At 41.3% G+C, this 19,975-nt stretch overlaps 1 protein-coding gene and 1 long non-coding RNA gene across 2 annotated transcripts; both read right to left on the reverse strand.

Moving 5' to 3' along the window:
- Window positions 1-2,726: 2,726 nt before the first annotated feature.
- Window positions 2,727-3,178, reverse strand: LOC145448967 (histone H2B, gonadal-like). The gene has a single exon (XM_080327425.1). It carries the CDS (start codon window positions 3,111-3,113, stop codon window positions 2,751-2,753), a length of 363 nt encoding a protein of 120 aa, XP_080183551.1. The 5' UTR covers window positions 3,114-3,178; the 3' UTR covers window positions 2,727-2,750.
- A 12,782-nt stretch (window positions 3,179-15,960) lies between these two features.
- LOC145448038 (uncharacterized) lies at window positions 15,961-18,129 on the reverse strand. The gene is made up of 2 exons (XR_013917782.1): window positions 18,018-18,129; window positions 15,961-16,180 (listed from the first exon to the last, which is right to left on the reverse strand). It is a non-coding gene; the product is annotated as an uncharacterized LOC145448038 (long non-coding RNA).
- Between the last annotated feature and the right edge of the window lie 1,846 nt (window positions 18,130-19,975).

Genomic DNA, 19,975 nt, shown 5'->3' on the forward strand with positions numbered 1-19,975 from the left:
TAATCTGGCAATTCGGACACGACAGATGACTGATGAAACGGAAGTTGATGACGTATTCGAACCAGATGCTTCAGACCACCCTCATGTCGCATCGACTCCTTCTGGACAATCCGAGCGACAAAGCATAATTTTGAGATACTTTTCAAACTAATCCATGAATATTCTTTTTCTACACATTCCATTTCAATTACAAAGAAACAAACATGAGCTTTATTGCGTGTGTCATGTAAAAATGAAAATTCGCATAGCGGCTGATAGTAAGTTTAACACAGTATAGCAGGATAGCATAAAACAGTATAGCAGGATAGCATAAGCGCCTAAGCGGTGTAGAAAAACGGTGGAAGCAATTTTATAAATTGCAATACAGGATAGCATGAGCAGTGTGGAAAACCTCAGCAAGAAAAGAATGGCGTGTCAACGAAATTGAACGAAGTATACAGAAAATTGGTTCAGACACTGGATTCAGTGAGCAAAAATTCACTGATACTTTTTGTCCAGCATCTCGGACTTTTTTTTATAATGATTCACTTTGAGATCATGCTCAATTTGTCTCATTCTCGTCTCCGTAACTCTCATTTCCAAATCCTTTTCCAGGAGTATTTTTTTAGCCTTGCTCTCCTCCAATTTAGCGTTTAGTACATCCAACCTCATTTCTTCATAGGTGGCCTTAGGCTTAGAGCGAGCTGTTTGGAAAGATGAAAATGATAAATACCATGAGTTTTAAAAAAATGTTGATATTTATATTGCTGCAATATGTCCAAAATTCCGCAGTTGATTGCAGGGGTCGGCAACCTCTGGTCCGTAGACCAGCACTTTTCAAGTCCGTTCCTGGTCTGCGAAAAGTTATTTTATCATGCTTTGGCAAGTAAAGCGGGTTTTCATAATTATAGTAGGTATTCCACCACCAGTTTTTCTTTGCTCCCGTACTCGTTGCGCCTCATGCTTTTTACAATCGCTCTTCAAATTTTTCCAGAGTTTTTTCAACTTGTCCTCATTTCTCTCCACTTGTGCAATTCCTGATGAATTGAATTCACTGACAAGTTTGCGCCAGGCCGCTTCTTTATTCTTTCTAAAATCCTTATCGCTCTGTCCACTAGTTTTGCTGGTAATCAAAACGGGGTATTTTCCAATCAAGTCGATAAATCCATTTCTTTCAGCTGTGCTGAAATTCGGAGCGCGTGCAGTGCCAGCCATTGCTTGTTCAGGATAATAAATTTTGAGTGGTGATAGCCAAAGAGTCAACTAGACCAAATTGAGTATGAGCACAATGCTGGTAAAAACAATACCTACGTCATCAGCAATATTTAATAAAGTCAAAAATATACATATTGATGAAAGTTCCATATAGTCAGCACTATTGCTGAAAGTAACAGCGGTTGAACATATTTACGACAACGCTCATATGGGTGGGACGAAAATGGAAATCAAGATAAAAAACCATGCAATCTGGCAAAATTGCGTGCAACGTTGATTAGGCCATACTGTACCAAATACGTACGATACATATTTTCATTTTTCTAATGACTCGTCATGCGTTCACTTTTTGGCTATGACCCCAGCAAAGGCAAACTGTCAAAACACCGACATGCTTAAGAGGTAACCAAGAAATTCTGAAGAGTCAGAAAACTGCAATGACAAGGTGACAGCAAGATGCAGACAAGACGTCACAACCTAATCTCGGTGCTTCTTCGATACATGTGCCATATTAATCGATGTTCCCCATGACCACTCATCAGCATCATTACCTTAACGGCTTCGCATCGCTGACTATTGTTTACCCACATAGGCAGGGGTGATAGCGTAGTGGTAACGATAAGCGTCCACCAATCTGACGGACCCGGTTCGATTCCTGTCGGAGGTTTATCCGTTCTTACGGCAACAAAGAGGTCGCGGCTTCAAAAAGATCAACATCGAAAAGAACTGTGACATCGGGTACTCTAGGCCGAGGTGGATGTTAGAGTAGAGGATCGCTACTGATGCGTGTCGTTCGACATCCTCCTATCTGTTCATAGCATTGTGTCTTATTGCATAGTACATTGTTTGTGACTTGTTCAGATGAAAAATATAACCCAACGATATTAATATATATTAATATTCACAATAGAAATAGTCCAACGGTAGGGCACATCTTTACGCCTTGCCTGAAATATCACATCCCCTCTCTCGTAACCAGAGTCATATCATATTCGTAACTGAATCGATTGGGGCCAGCGATCGCGGGTTATAGTTGGTCATGGGGAACATTGCTTGATACTATATGGTGCGGGTATGGAAGAAGTGCTGATGTGTCCTGTGTGCCTCAGGGCTCTGGCTATCCATTTGACCTGAAATCCGTTCAGTATACGAACACCCCTGCAGCATTCCCCTGTAAATCCCACTATATAACGGTATGACATCAACTTGTCACGTTTGTGATAAAAACATTGTTCCAAACTGCCTGAAAGCAATATACAATGATCTAATCTGATTTGCCAAGCTATACATCAGAAAAACGGCCAGTATCCTTCAACAACCAGCACAACAGTTACCAGCACTGGTGACTTCAGCCTACCCCCTAGCTGGCTTGGATGTCTGTCTTAACTAAGCGCACGCTGGAGGGGAAATCCCCTCAAGTCACACTTTTGAAACCGACTTCAGCCTGAGGGGTGTAGCTTAAGCCCGACGACGGGATTAAGTTGACTATTTGAAACCCACCCTCAAACTCATTATCGGGTGGCTCTGAAAAGAGCCGTTTGTTGTGGAATCCAAGTTTACTTGGAACTGGTGTACTTGGTAACAGCTTTGGTACCTTCAGAAACCGCGTGTTTAGCGAGTTCGCCTGGAAGAAGCAGGCGGACAGCGGTCTGAACCTCCCGGCTGCTGATGGTTCGCCTCTTGTTGTACACAGCCAACTTGGACGACTCGGCAGCGATCCTTTCGAAGAGATCGTTCACGAATGAATTCATGATATTCATGCTCTTCTTGGAGATGCCAGTGTCAGGGTGGACCTGCTTCAGCACTTTGTAAATGTAGATGCCGAAAGTCTCGCGCCTTGTCCTGTTTCTCTTCTTCTTTCCGTCCCTCTTGCTGGACACCGGCTTCACAGATTTCTTTGCTCCTTTGGAAGATACCATTTCGATAGTGGATGAGATATTCAACTTTGGATTGAATGTAGATATTCGTAACCAATTCGGCTTTTTATAAGTTATATTATGGTAATTACGGACCACGATGAGAGAATTCGATGTATGGATTGTGTTGTGGACGTCAACGAAATAATTCCTTCGGACGTCCTCGAAACGCGAGCCTCGGATTTTCACCACTATGCTATATTTTCATGGATTCTCGAAAATATTGTTGTGCAGCTAGTGATTAATGAGGATGATTAGCCAGGCCACGAAACATAGGTACGGTGAAGACAAATAACCATGATTTATTGTCAAATTTCTGGGAATATTATACACATAAATAATGCACCGAACGGCTGCACTAAACACAACTGAGCGGCGTCGAATCGAACGTTGACGTGAATTTTTGTAAGTATAATGTAGGCTACAGGAGTACATTACATATTATTTCATTCATTATTTCATGAGACAATAGTTTACTACTTCTAGAAATACCTAATGTACTGATTAACCAGCAATACGATACAAACCTACATCACCTTAATTATGTCACTAGAAAGTTCGAATTTGGCCGAATTCAAGTCCATTTAGCTGCAGAAATTGGAGTGTTGACCGTGAAGGCTCCGTGTGATCTGGCAACCTTGATTGCAAGTTTCAACATCTGCAATATTCTGTATTGATACAAATGTCCAAGAGTGCGCTAAATAATCTCTGTATATAGTTAGTTATACCAAGGCGAACCAAAACATTCGCCGGCTACATAAAGCAACGGTGCTAAACTCGAAGGCCGCCCGTGAGTTAAATGCCACCCGCCAAGTTGTATTTTTGTTGGCCCACAAGACACTTCAAAATCTTGTCGTTTGAAAGTGGATAGCCCATAAATGGCAACTTGAGCAGATATAAGCATAAGTAAAATTCACCAATCATCCATATCACAGAAGATAAAGCTTCAAATCTCCTACGTGACCGCAGCAAGACACAACTTTGCTCTGAAATATGACCAATTGACCATTTAGAAAAAGCAGCCATTATAGATGATCGTGAGAAGATTTCGATACACGAGCAAACGATTTCTTTCGGTATTTTGAGATATATGGAAAATCGGATGTAGGCTAAGCATTCAAATCGAATTCACAACACGGTTCCCTCATGCGATTTATGCACAACCTAATGGGGAACCAAAGCGGTACAGTCAGTGGTGGCCCTACGAACGGGAGGGCCCTGGGCGAGACTTACCGGGGGGGAACCCCTATAAGTATCTATCCGTAACTTCTTGAGGGTTCCGCCCCCCAGACCCCCCTTCCGCATCGGTTATTATTGTCTATCTTTCACCACCGCAAAAGGTTTGCCCAGGTCCTGGATTCGGCCATGTCTGTTTTGCATGTGTTCAAGGATAGACTACATCAAAACTAAGTAATTCTACCGCATGCAGAGACGTGATGATTATCGGGATACGGGACTTTTCTAACAAATGCAGTGATTTGATGATGATTGACACATCTGTACGGAATCATATTCTTGCTTGGTACACGGATTTCCATGTTTATTCGTCATTCTCCTTGAAAAAAGCGCAAAATCCAAATAGGGGGGCCCCATATACCAGGGGGGGCCCGGGCGACCGCCCACCTCGCCCACCCCAAAAGCCACCACTGGGTACAGTCGGTTATACCAAGGACATCAATTCGATTTTGCGTCGTCCCGAAACAATGTATCTCAAAATACCGAAGGAAATCGTTTGTTCGTGTATCGAAATCTTCTCACAATCATGGGTGCTACAGGCGGGTGCATGCGCAATATGAGCATGAGCAGTGAGCACCCATTCTCAATTAACAAAAATGATGTTAACAAATGTTTAGGGCTGACCTGAAATCGTTTCGCTGTCATTGGCTATCCCACGCCCACCAGCCAGGGTGCTCCTCAACCTTTTTTGGCTGTCACCCATTTTCTGGTTTGAAAATGTTCTGTGGCCCACCTCTTCTCCTAGAATCATAGTCCTGTCCAATGAGCGGTAATCGCCGGCGCCAATGTGCTCAATTCTCTAAAAAATGCGCATTTGTTCATAATAAAATGTAAAGACATTAAATCACATCAAGCGCGAAGAAAATTTTCGAGATAAAAAATTCCCTTCCAATAACGAATAAGGAAATAATTATGGGCCCCCTTAGAGATAACCCCATTGGGGGTTTGGGGTATGGCAGTTAAGGCTCTGGTTGCCCGTGCAACTCATGTAGTGTGTTATGGCCGAGCGCGGTTCCACGCACGTCACGAAACACAATGATCTAATCCTTGCATCGACGAACTCAGCTTGGTTGATTGGAGTTTTTGTTCCATATGATAGGGATGTATGAGCGAAACGATTCTGGGCCAGCTTCAAACAATTCTTAACGTGATTTCGGCGAACGGGATACTACAGAGAAAGGGAGAAAGAATTTTTATTACGCACGCTGCGCGTATATCTGAACACCCAATCCAATGAGAGGAGCGATGAGGAGCGGGGGAGATAGCGTATAGTGGTGACGATAAGAACCTACCACCCAAGAAGCCCAGTTTCGATTCTGCGTCGGAGGCTATTCTGGGCTCCTCTTCCCCGCGTCGCAGTTCTTACATCGACAAAAAAGGCCCAGAAAAAGACTCGATGAGACAGCGCACTCACAAAGAATGGAAAGAGCAAGAAAGAGTCACGGAATAGAGAATAACATCGAAAAAGGAACTGTGACACCGGGAACTAGGCCGACGTGGATGCCAGTTTAAGAGACCGCAAGTGGTCGCTCGGCATCCTCCTATCTGTTAATTACATCGCATTGTGTCTTATCGCGTTGTACATTTTGTGTATCATGTTCAGATGAAAATAATTATCTGACGATTATTGATTATAATTATTGATAAAATCAATTCATGCAACTCATACACTATGCCCAACGATTTCAAGGCCGGACATTTTAGACCAGTGATTTTCAACCGCTGCTCCGAGAGCCGCAAGCGGCTCACAGCTGGTCTTCTTGCGGCTTCCATTGACGTTTGAAAACCCCACAACAAAAATAATAAAAAATCAATTATTAACAAAAAAATTGAATCCATATTCAAAAATTAACCGTGCTTGGCTTAGAGTCTGAAGTTTAAAATTAAGGGCGGAGACCAATTCTTTTTCTGTCGAGTAGCGATTCTCTATTCAGCACCGATTTCGTTACTCAACTCTCGCCAAAATACTCACACTAAACTGCGTTCGTATCGGCACTCAAATTTAAGTCAGCTCACCACACCAGGTGGTGTCACAACACATTTTCCAACGGTATCTGACCATCAAACCAATGGATCATTTGATGCATATAACATGCTTATCTGCAACTTTATTAGTGAGCTCAATCGCCGCGTCCATTGACGGAATGAATGCTTTCTTGCCCATGATGAATATGTTTTCTAATCCTATTGCATATAATGTGGCAACTTCCTCTAGCAATTTTCAACTTGAGTTGCTGGACATGCAGTCAGATATCGAGCTCAAGCAATTATTTAGAAGTAAAGACTTACTTGAATTTTGGAGTCAAGTTCCAGAGGCAAAGTATCCCAACTTCATAACCAATGCCCAAAAAAACGACTATATATTGCAGTGATTCTCAACCGCCGGTCCGTGGCAAGTTTCCTGTTGGTCCGCAATATGTAAATTCGAATTTTATATCTGAATTCCAAAAGGCGGGAAGCTGGACGATTGTCCATTAATTAGACAAATAAAACTTCATGTGATAAATTGAGGGAGAAGTTTGGAACGTTTGGAAGTTTGGCCGTATGCCACAACTGTTTAAATGTAAACTATACGAGTCCTACGACTCGTTTCGGTCAAGTTATATGTTGGAGTCTGTGAAAGGCTTTTGAACAGACGTGGTTAATTTCCGACATTGCAATTGAGCGATACTATAGCCGCTTAACCTGACCAACCTGGCAAACAGCATCTCATTCATTTCAAAGAATACCGAACCATCATACGAGGTTGGCCTTGCGTTCACTTCAACAGAATCACGCATAAATATGTAGGCTACTACAGAAATGTAGCATTAAATGTAGTTAACAATATTACATTTGAGTTGCATACAATTGTCGTAATCAAATTTATGGTTCATTTTGATTTTTGAAGGTTTACCGGTCCGCGACACTTTTTTTAATTTTACCGATCCGCGAGGTCAAAAAGGTCGAGAACCACTGCTCGATTGTGATCAACCTAAATATGTGAAGCACTTTTTAGCAAAATGATCAGAATCAAATATCTATATCGTTATCGATTGACCGGTGGATGATACTGCATAGGCTATATGCTACATTATCTGCAATTTCGCCTCGCTTTGACACACTTCTTGAAGCTCAAATTCAATGCCAAGTTGGACATTAAATTGATTTGTGTATTTTTTTTCTTGTTAGTTTTGCTTTTCGTTGGTACTTGCTTTCATGCTTTATAATTTTTGTTATGCCTAATGAGTGTATTCGTGCGGCCCCAAACGTACCCTGAAATTTGAAATACGGCTCCGACACCAAAAAAGGTTAGGAACCACATGTTTTAGACCGACTCAAAAGAATAATGAGCTGCGCTAAATCCCCAATCCGTAACGATTCGTGGCGTTGGTGCCCTACTGTTACACAGGAAATTTATAATGGAAAATAATAAATTGCAATTATGGCTATAATATGTCCTGCCGAAGTACCGTAAATCTACATCACACTTCAGTTCAAGCTCAATTAACACCCTTTTGAACGCAATACGACATATGACCCTGCTGGAATACTTGGTTACTTCAGCATTGAGTTCCAGTTATTACAAAATTGAAATTACTTTCGTTGCTATAAGCCATAGGTTGTCATCATATAGGCGTAACCGGGGGACCAAAGACACTTCCCCCTCCCATTTTCGACTTGTACATTGTGATTCAATACGTGCCACTACGTCTCATCAGAGTCGGCTGAAAAGCTTGGTGTATAGCCTATACGTATAATTCGATAGTATGAATACATGTTTTGATCGAATAACAATAAAAATATAGCTAAAATTTCGCTAAATCTACAGCTTTGCTAAGCTCCGTGACCCACCTCAAAATGCACCTGTGGCCCACAGTTGAAAACCCCTGCACCAGACTGATGTTGCCGAATTACTCACCCCCAGCCCTATGCGGTTTAATTGCAACAGTACATGAGAGTCGTGTCCAGACTGCTCCCTAAATTCCTCCTACATTTACCGAAATAACGCAAGAAATCCTTTTTGACTGACCAGAATGGTGTTGTTGCATCGGGCTTGCCTATTACCACGGATAAATGCTTCCGTGTATCCCTTCGACCCCATCAATATAAGATTCAAATTCGATTATAATAAGATATCATGGTCACAAGGCAAATAGTATGGTATGGTATATAGACGCGTTTATCTCTGAGATGTTTTGATATTATTTTCGAGTTGATGATGCATGTCTACGAGAAAAAGAGAGCCACGGTTGATGAGGCCCGTGGTCAAAATGAGTTTATACACCTATCACCAAATCGTATGCCTAATTGCACAACACAGAGCAAAATGATGGAGTATATCAATTCAAAATTTAAAGATATGGAAGCAAGTGTTGAAGCAAGTGCCACGCTGGTTGTAGTCAGTTCATAGTTCATAGGCTATAGGGGTCGGGTACCATTCTCGACCGACGAGCCATTTCAACCCAATATTTTCAAATGTAACTCCCAAAGAGCCATGAATGCAATCAACTGTTGCAGCACAATTGAAACTTCGTGGCGTATTGGTAGCACTAACTCATGATATTCATATAGGGGTGCCATATTTTCTCTGCCCACATGCGTAGGTGGAGCCAAACATGGTCACCACAGCACTACATACATTGAAACCTTCAATGATTATCGGTATTTTTTCGCGACTTTCAGGAATGACTAGATTTTGAACATTTTTATTCCCAAAATCAAACAATTTTCAAATTTATTGTTCGAAAATAAAGCGCAAAATGAGAGGCAATGCACAGGCGAGGCACAGACGGGCCAAACCTCACCTGTGACCCGTGATAGCGCAACTCATCGTAAATAGCTTAAAATTTATAATCACTGTTAATAATCGAATTTTATTCTCGCATTGAATCCGAATATCTAAATGTTGATCAACTTCTCCATCGCAGTATATGGGTAACAAAACGTTGCGGCTCGCTACACACCTATACATTTTAACGGCGATACTAGAAAGCAACTTACCAATCAAGAACATGGATAGCTAGGGCGTTGTTTTGAATTTGAATTTCTAATCATGAATATGAATGTCACTACCAAGGCAGTTCATTTCTCGGCGTAGATCAGGAAGAAAATGTGTATTTGTAAACTGCATTGTCATGCAACCGTCGCCATGTCTGCTATTCTCAAAGATCAATCAAGGTATCATGCAATCCAAAATTTCGAGGCGAACGATGTCGGGTGGATCGAATTCACGAATGATGCTATTCGCCGGCGCGATATCAACTTAAAGGGGGACTACGAGACCCTAACTCTGAATACCCCACTAATTGACCTCTCCAATATATGTTTAGGCTGTCACGAGAATAATTATTCTGTACGGAATGAAAATGTACTAACAAGTTGCTGCAATATTGAAAAGTTTATTACAGAGTGAAAAGTTTGTTGAAGAGCCATTTCTTATAACCAAAAGAGCCATAAATGGCTCGCGAGCCATAGGTTCCCGACCACTGGACTGTATGATAGGGTTGTCATACGTCCACCTTTAGGAGGATTTGTCCTCGGAAATTTAACATGTCCTCCAAGGACGCCTAAATGTCATCCTTTCTGGCAATTCGTCCTCCTTTACAGCTTTTACAGATTAGATAATGGTCAGAGTGAACCGATATCGACATAAATGACATGAGATAGGCAATACGGACGTTCGATCGGGTTATTTGGCAGTCGAATGGAAGTAATGACCTTGTTTTTAGTCAACACAACAAGATTTCCAGTAAATATCAGAAAATCAGCTGTTTTCAATTTCGGACAACCAACTGTTTTTGGTAAAAGTGTCATCCTTACCCGATTCCAAAATATGGTAGCCCAAATATATGAGGTGTAATGCCTGAATTTCGGAGATGGTTGCTGCTGTTTAACCTACCATTATGATGTCTGAAATTGATGAACATGACATCAGTCTGATTTGAAACATTCATTCATCCACTAAAGTCTAGGGCAGTGGTTCTTAACCTTTTTTCCTCCAGGGCCCCCATTAAAGATTATCGTGCTCCAGCGCCCCCCAACCTCATACTGTAAGGAATGTAATAAAGACAATTAAGAGGGAGGGCCGTAACAGCACATCTTCAACCCCCCTAAAAACGATTGCCTTGCGCACCCATAGCGTGGTAAACCAAACTTCTGAGGGCTTCACCCCAAGAACCCCGTATAGCGTGATTGCGATGGTCGCCCTAGACGCCAAAATTTTCTATAATGCATGAATGAATAGGTGGTAATTACATATATATTAGGGTTACCATATTTTTGTGGAGCAAATTCCGGATACTCTTTAGCGCCCACTAGCGGATTTTAAAATGAGGTATAACACATTGTATGTCAATATGACGTCACACTAGCAAAGCATTGCCCATCGACTGTATACAGGAATGGAGTGGGATATAGGTCATGAATTGCGCCATCTGTAATGTGAGCTCTGGTGATTGCTACTTGCTGGGTCTGCAATAGATTCCCTAAATAAATCATCTGGCGAGCCGTGTCTGGCCTGTCAGGATTGTGTTTGACAGCCCTGCTATATTGTTAGGTCGGTGCGGCTATCTGTTTATGTGTTTTAATCAGGTCCGAAACAACATTTTTTCTGTCCCCTTCCGCCCAAAAAAGCACTGATCTTTGGCCTACCATAGGGTATAGTAGATGTCACTAGTGGGGCACTTACTATATGCATTTGGCTGTTAAATTTTATGTATGAATAAATTCAATAATATTGAATTTTCCATAGATTAGGCTACTATAAAATGCACCAGCAGGTTGCACATCCGGTGATTTCCAACCTTTCATGGTCGCGACCTCATTTCTCACTTAAAAATGTTCCGTGGCAAAGCTCAAAACTTCATAAGCTGATTACTAAAAAATTTCAGCTTGCCCAAACTTACTCACAGCCTAGGAAGCTGATTACGTCCAACATCATCGCGATCCCCAGATAAAGGTGAACGACGCCAAGATTTGGAACCCCTGTCTATGACTGAAGCATCCAATCGGCATTAACCAACTCTAGGAATATACCGTTAGCTTACAATTGTGATTACAATCGGACTTATTCAGTAAATGATGGTTATTTATATTTATTTTGATTGCATTTTTGGCGAGGGTGGTGCCTGGTGCCCATACTAATATCATTATACGTTGCATTAACTCGCGCGCGGCGCGAAAAACAATTTGGAATAGCACAAATCTGCTTGAAAATAATATTGTTTATGTTGATTTACGAAAAACTTTTGAGCCTGCTTCAAGTCTTCAAAATTCCGGACATTTAGGCATATTTTAGAAATTCCTCCCGGACGCAGATTTTTCAGTGAAATTCCGGACATGTCCGGGAAATTCCGGACGTATGGCAACCCTAATATATATGTCGCTATAAACTTTTTATCTTCTCAGCCCACGTAATCAGATTTTTTACCAGGAGCGCTGAGTGAGCTGTTGTATTGGAAAATAAAGGGCACGTACCCTTCGTAAGACCCCCCCCCCAACAAAAAAAACGTTGGTCTTGGGCCCCCCATAGGATGATAAACCAAACTTCCCCAGACCCACCTTCGGCTATCCGCTATATGCTGATACTGGTCATCTACATTGGGTGTCCATTTACTGAGCCAGCTGTTCTCGCCTAGACGCGCTAAGCGCGAAAAATTTCAATGATTATTGATTGAATTGGTCAATATGATCGGGAATTGCATATATATTGATATCAATTTTTATCCTCTCTCTGCTCACGTAAACAGATTTACCGGTAGAGCTGAGTGATTTGTGATTCAAAAAGTAGGACCCGTCAATAATAATTATACATCTTCGGGAGTATACCCGTTGGCATGAACGAAACGACACTTAGTCAGGCCCCCGAAAAAACTTGGGTCTTGGGCTCCCATGGGGTGATAAACCGACCGCCCCCATCACGTTGTTCGCTTTTGCCTCGAAATCAGCTGCACTGTTTATCGAGCCAGTGCGAAGCGCGAAAATTTTCGATAATTCATGATAAAATCGGTCAATAAGATCGGGAACTGCATATATATTAGGGATGGTGTGAACCTCTGAAAGGTTTGAACGCGAACCTTTTTGAAAGGTTCTGTGTGAACACGAACGTGAACCTCGTGACGTCACGCGACGTCATATTGTTAATTCCAACCCTATCTTCCAATGAAGTGATAGCCTGTATTAATGTACACGATACCTAGCGAAGACTCGGTCCACATAATGCCACAATGCTGAAGTACATATCGGCGTTTTAAACGTCGCTTAATGTATCAACAGCGGTAATCAAAGGATATAATAATTGCGAAAAATCAGTACATTCCGTCGCTTTGCCAACAATTTCGACGAGGACTTACCAAGGAATATAATCTTACGCCTTAACGGTCTTAGCCAGACCGGACAATGTGTTCGGAGTCTGAGTATTGCTACATTGATATTGAGCAGAGTGTACAACGGGTTTCAATACTCGCTACCGATACCACAAACAACAAGTTATGCAGCAGTAGCAAGCACCTTAATCGCACGCATTTGGTTTTAATGATACAGTAAAGATATGAAGTCAAGATTGACCCCGTACGCCCGTTCGATTTTTTACATCAGAAGACGATATCAATGTCATTGATTGGTTGAACAAGCATCATTCGCTGACTACGTATATCGCTCGTGATGTTGTGTGATTGCGGGTCAAGCTCACAGCAGATAGTCACTAAATATTCACAAACGGAAACTGGTTATTCCGAGAAAATTTTTGCAACAAAGCAACTAAAACTTTTAAGATTGTCAAGGTGCATGGTGCATGCTCGTTAAGCGTTGATTTTTTATGCTGCCAGCACCATGCATGGAGTGTCCCGCAGTTGAAATGCAATAAATTTGAGCCAAAGATCTTATAATGGAGTGAAAATTACAATTTATCAAAAGGTTCACAGTGCAGAACCAGGGATATCTAGACTATCTAGATATCCCTGGCAGAACCTACCAAGGTTCTGTTGTGAACACGAACCTCTAAATTTCCGAGGTTCACACACAGAACGCGAACGTGAACCTCACGTTCACGCCATCCCTAATATATATTGCTATCAATTTCTTGTCCTCTCTGCTCACGTTACCAGATTTACCGGTAGAGCTGAGTGAGGTGCAATGTTCCCTCTAAGCTGCGCACGTGCGCAGTGCTGACACGGTCTCTGCGCACAGAAAATCTACGTTGCGCACAACAAATCTGAAGTTATGACCTTTTTTTAGTCGTTACGCACTGTTGTCCAAGGGTCTGCGCAGTGAGTTGGTGAATGTGCGCAGACTCGTAAAAACGGAGTGGGAACATTGTGAGGTGTCTTGGAAATTGTAGGGACCATAACATATTCGGGCGGGCGGACCCGTTGGAATGACTTCGTTGCATGATGTTATTTCGTGACCTCCTGTCTGCTATATCAAAAAATATAGAATCGCGCAAAATAGATATCTAGTTCTATATATCCCTATCGCCCAATCGTACTAAACTAAAAGACGCACACGATTTCAAATTGGTATTTCTTCACTGGCATATAATTTTTCCCTGCCAGATAGAATTCGTCTTCTGAGGTTCAGATTGCCAAGACAGGAACATTCGGTGCCAGTCATTTAGGCGCCTATGGACAATTAAACCTATATGTCTTTTGTAGGCTATATATAACCAAGTTTTCGGTGTTAATTTGCTCTTAATACTCATTTGGGGTATGTCCTACTATCACATCATCTACTGCGAAGCCATTTTTCTCCAGCGCCACCCATATCGCCCCCTGAGCCCAGCGCCCCCCATATCGCCCCCTGAGCGTTTCCGCCCCCTTTCAAAATCACCAGCGTCCCTTGGGGTGCGCTGGAGGCAAGGTTAAGAACCACTGGTCTAGGGTTATCATACGTCCTCTTTTAAGAAGATTTGTCCTCTTTTTTTGAGTTTTTTTAAAGTGTCCTCTGAGGACACCCAAATGTCCTCTTTTTTGAGATTTTGTGCTCTTTTTTGAGAATTTTGGTTAAATATAGGGTAAAATTCGGCTGAGATACAGTAAATCATCACTGTAGGAACGCTCAGGCGGCTATGTCGGGAGCTGAGCCGGAAAGTTGACCTTTTTTTAGTCAACCAAAGGATAATGTGAAAGAAAAACTGTATTTCGGGATTTGAGCCTGAAAGTTGACCTTTTTTAGTCAACCGACCACGAAGTTGAAAAAATTTACCGTTTTTTCAGGATTTTTGACTAGTATTGCAAATCTGAAAATTTTGAAACAGTATCCTCTTTTCAGATTTCCAAAATATGGTAACCCTGCTATGGTCACAACAAATCTAGAAATTATCAGTACCCGGAATTGCATGTGCACAGACTTTTACGTAGTACATTGCTCATGTAATAGTCTGTCGAGGAAAGTGAAAATAGTGAGTATAGCAGAATCAATGATAACAGAAAATATTCGCGAGGTCAGAGGATATGCATCAGCGTTGCTCAATATGGAAAGAAGACGATACCCCAACAATTGACTGTACTCACTATAGTAATAAAGGTGGCATCTATGTCCCGGAAAGATCAATTTAATGAAACATGCCAGCAAACACACGCATTTTATCGTAATTTCCGACAGAGTTATGTTTCTGAACCCGATCTCGACAATTGCGAAAAATTACGTATTGACCGCGAATTTAAAACATTGCGTCTCGCCCTTTCACACGCGGATACTTGTCATTCTGTTGATTATTTTGAACGCGCAACATAACTTCATTAGAACCTAATTTCTCGAACTTTGCCTTCGGGGCGATGGAGGCGATAATACTTTGGCTATCTCGTATTGCGTTCGACAGTCTGATTCTTGGAATAACACAGATATTATCAGCGTATTTCTGGTAATTGCGTAAGTGCGAATTTTTTCTTATTGTGGAGCTTGAATAGTGTATTAGAGAGGTGGTTCTAATCCTCTTTCCATCGCGAACAGATATCAATCGTCTATACTGCGTATATTTATGTCATGATGAATCATATGAGGTCGCTGAAATTGGGGTTTTGGAGATAAAAGATTGCTGCGTAATCCAGCATCATGAGATAAATAGCTTTGGTCTAACTAATCGGCTATGTTTCAGTACAGCATGCACTGCTACGTTAGGAATAAGTAATGTCCTTGCTGCACAAAACGATGTACGTTTTGCTAACTTTTAAATGAGAATTTCTCTAAGTTTGTTAAACTATATACTTTCTATTACTTCAGTTCAAGCAGCAAGTGTGGTATGGTAGTATTATAGTCAGTGACATGGTTGATGCGACTAAAGCTAAACTACAGCAGAATATTAGACTAAAGTATACGAAAAATTAGATACCAAATAAGCCAATGATATACTTTGATATTACTAAATATGATATTAACATCGTTACTTCGATAGATATATATGTGGAAGAATGTGTCTCAGATTTAACGCAGTGATTTGTATAGTCCAAAACAGCCTTCAAAATTTCTTTAATGTCGTATAAGATGAATTTTTTTACGAACGAAACCAAGTGGAGATAAGTAGGCCTACTAGTTTTCAAGCTGAAATTCCGGTCAAGGGAGAACATTGGACATTAATGCCAAAGGGATTCAGTGATTTCCTGTTTTAAAACGAGCATGCCCGATGCGACCGATAATATGATGTTCTTGTTTTGTTTTATTCATATAACTGGCGCTTATAACAACTTGGGTCATTTGCGCCCGGAACGGAAATTGCATTAGCATCAATGTCTTTGCGGTCTTTTTCTAATAGTTTCCTGCCATCTCTCCTGAGTTCAGCTCCCTCTTCGTCTGAACTTTTCAAGGCGATGAGGAGCCCAGATAAACCTCTGACACTTACAAACACGGAAGAGCCGAGACTCGAACAAGCTATATACTAGGGATGGTGTGAACCTCTGAAAGGTTCAGGTTCGTGTGAACGCGAACCTATTTGAAAGGTTCTATGTGAACACGAACGTGAACCTCATGACGTCACGTTACGTCATACTGCTAATTCAAACCCTATCTTTCAATGAAGTGATAGCCTATATAAATGTACGCGATACCTAACGACGACTCGGGCCACATAATGTCACGATGCCGAAATACATATTGGCGTCTTAAACGTCGCTAAATGTATCAAATGAGCAATCAAAGGACATAATACTGCCTTTAAAATCAATATCTTTCGTCGCTTTGCCAACAATTTCGACCCCATTAACGAGTTATATTGCAGTAGCCAACACCTCAATCGCACGGATTAGGTTATAATGATGCAGTAAAGATTGACCCCGTAACGCCTGCTAGATTTTTTGCATCAGAAAACGATATCAATCCCATTGAATGGTTGAACATTTAACAAGAATCATTCACTGACTACGTACTACGTACTACGTACGCTCGTGATGTTGGCAGTGTTGGGATCAAGTCACTACCTTCGAGTCACGAGTCATTCCGAGTCATGGCACATTATGACTCGAGTCAAGTCAAGTCAATCGATTTTCAAATGTGACTCGAGTCAAGTCAAGTCACTCGATTTGGGGAGGTGACTCGAGTCAAGTCGAGTCAAGTCAAGTCAAGTCACGAGTCAAGTCACAATTCAAGTCAAATTGCCTTTTCGAAGTATGAGGCATGATTACGTCATTGCATTTTCCTAGCTGTCTGAAATACATATTGAGTGGTCATTGATTCTGAACCGCTAAACGATTATAGAGTTGTATAACACGCAAGAAGGCGCTGTATCGCTCACATATATGTAGAACTGATAAACTACGTAGGTAATTACATAGCCTCAGTTGATAGTTACCAGCCAAAATAGAGAATAGAGAATTGATTGAGAACGAATTGATAAGACGCAATACATTACCCATGACACAATTCGAGCCTGCGCCAATGGTTGGGTACTATATGAAATATATTCGAATTCAATTTCAATAATACAAGAGGTTTGGTTAAGGTGAGAACATAAATATACATTTTGTCATTCAATTACTTTGCTACTAGTTTACGACAACGTAAGCCATAAGTTTCGATACCTTCGTTTGCGGTCAATTTATTTGTGAGAGAATAATTGAGGCTCAGTAAAACGCACGATCATTGAATGTGGTCACTGTCATGGGTTACACAAGCGTTTCGCGAAAATCCAAACATATTACAGATACAGATTTTTATCGACACCGATTACTTGATGACTTGAAATTGACTCGTGAATTTTGCTCCGAGTCACGAGTCAATCCACATTTCTGATATGCCGAGTCAAGTCAAGTCAAGTCATTTTAGCAAAGTGACTCGAGTCAAGTCAAGTCATACGAAAAAGGTGACTCGAGTCTGACTCGAGTCAAGTCATGACTCGAGTCATCCCAACACTGGATGTTGGGTGATTGCGGGTCAAACTCACAGCAGAGAGTCACTAAATATTTACAAATGGAAAGCTGGATATTCCGAGCAAACTTTTGTAACAAAGTAAGTAAAACTTTTGAGATTGTCAAGGTGCATGCTCGTTCAGTGTTGATTTATAATGCTGCCAGCGCCATGCATAGAGTGGCCCACAACTGAAATGCAATAAATTTGAACCAAAGAGAGATGTTATAATGAAGTGAAAATTGTAATATATGAAAAAGGTTCACAGTGCAGAACCTACCAAGGTTCTGTTGTGAACGCGAACCTCTAATTTTCGGAGGTTCACACACAGAACGCGAACGTGAACCTCACGTTCACACCATCCCTACTATATACCATTGGTGTTGAGGCTGCAGTGTATAACCAACTGCGCCACTCGCTTCCCCAATGATACGATGTATTTTGCCACGAATATTCTAATCACATTGTTAGATTCATTCTATTTGGTCGACCTATAGCAGCGTTCTCGAACTCATATAGCCAAGATTCAGAAAAACACGTCTCCAAGGCAATGCGGTCCACGACACAGTTGCTTGATTTGGAAATTTTGCACATCTTCACGATGTATCTTCAATATAATTCAATGGTAGATCTACATTCCATTTATAAGCGTTGGATTCCACATTTAACAAACCGACAAAGAGCGTAATGGTGGAGCGTCTCGCTTCTTGACCGGTAGGTCGTGCGAGTTCACTCTCCGGCCGGGTCAGGCCGAGGGCCTTATCAGTAAAACTGATATCTGTGGCTTCCCTGCTTGGCGCTCAGCATTTCCGAAATAGCATGGGTGGTGCAAGACTCGTGGTATGCATTTACACAGATCGTAACTTCAAGGACAAAATTATCAAATATCTATCATAAAGCTGAACACCTAGAAACCATGTCACCAGAAGTAATTATTGTATATAGGGATGGTGTGAACCTGAGGTTCACGTTCGCGTTCTGTGTGTGAACCTCGGAAAATTTGAGGTTCGCGTTCACAACAGAACCTTGGTAGGTTCTGCACTGTGAACCTTTTTCATATATTGCAATTTTCACTTCATTATAACATCTTTGGTTCAAATTTATTGACTTTCAACTGCGGGCCACTCTATGCATGGAGCTGGCAGCATAAACATTCAACACTAAACGAGCATGCCCTTGACAATCTCAAAAAATGTACTTGTATTGTTACAAAAGTTTGCTCGAAATATCCAGCTTTCCGTTTGTGCATATTTAGTGTCTCTGTGCTGTGAGCTTGACCCGCATTCACATGACATCAAGAGCGAAATACACTGTATTTTGTCAGCGAATGATCCTTATTCAACCAATCAATGAGATTGATATCGTCTTCTGATTTTAAAATCTAGCAGGCGTACGGGGTCAATCTTGACTACATATGTATAATGTATCATAAAAACCAAATCCGTGCGACTGGAGTGTTGGCTATACTGCTGTATAACATATTAATGGGGTCATATCGGTAGAAACCCATTTTACACTCTGCTCAATATCCATGTGGCAATACTCAGACGCCGAATACATTGTCCGATCAGGTCGAAATTGTTGACAAAGCGACGCGAGATACTGATTTTATGGGATTATTATATCATTTGATTGCCTCAGTTGATACATTTGGCGACGTTTAAAACGTCAATATGTACTTAAGTATACTGAGCTATTTTGTGACCCCGTGTCGTCGATCAGTATCGTGTACAGTAGATTAATATAGGCAATCACCTAATTGAAATATGGGGTTGAAATCAGCAATATGACGTCACGTGACGTCATGAGGTTCACGTTCGTGTTCACACAGAACCTTTCAAAAAGGTTCACGTTCACACGAACCTGAACCTTTCAGAGGTTCACACCATCCCTAAAGCCTAAAGATTTCACACTGTAGCTTCCGTTGTGAAGTTGTCGTCTGTCTTTGTTGTTTTTCAGCTTATTTTCTCGATCTCCCTATAGTAGGCCTAATACTATACATTCTCAACTGTTTATGCATCTTGTAGGTCTCATGCGCTTACTATTATTTTACGCTGCATCGTTGCTGTGTTTCTTGATGTTATTTTTAAACCTGACGTTGCTACGTCATAATTCGACATTTTCTTACGAATTCACTCTGTTTTATTTCCTTTAACGTGCAGCGAATTCGTGATAAGCGACATGTAGTCTTGCAGCTGAGAAACGCTATTATGAACGTACTTTTGATCTTGAAAGAGGTTCGCGTTAATTTCGTCGCAAATGCTAACATATAGACTGACCTGTATTTAATTTAAATATGGTTGTCATGAAATTAC

The sequence above is a fragment of the Botryllus schlosseri genome, chromosome 10 (genome assembly GCF_051294905.1).
Source record: "Botryllus schlosseri isolate E-star chromosome 10, Bs_hap1, whole genome shotgun sequence".
NCBI lineage: Eukaryota > Metazoa > Chordata > Ascidiacea > Stolidobranchia > Styelidae > Botryllus > Botryllus schlosseri.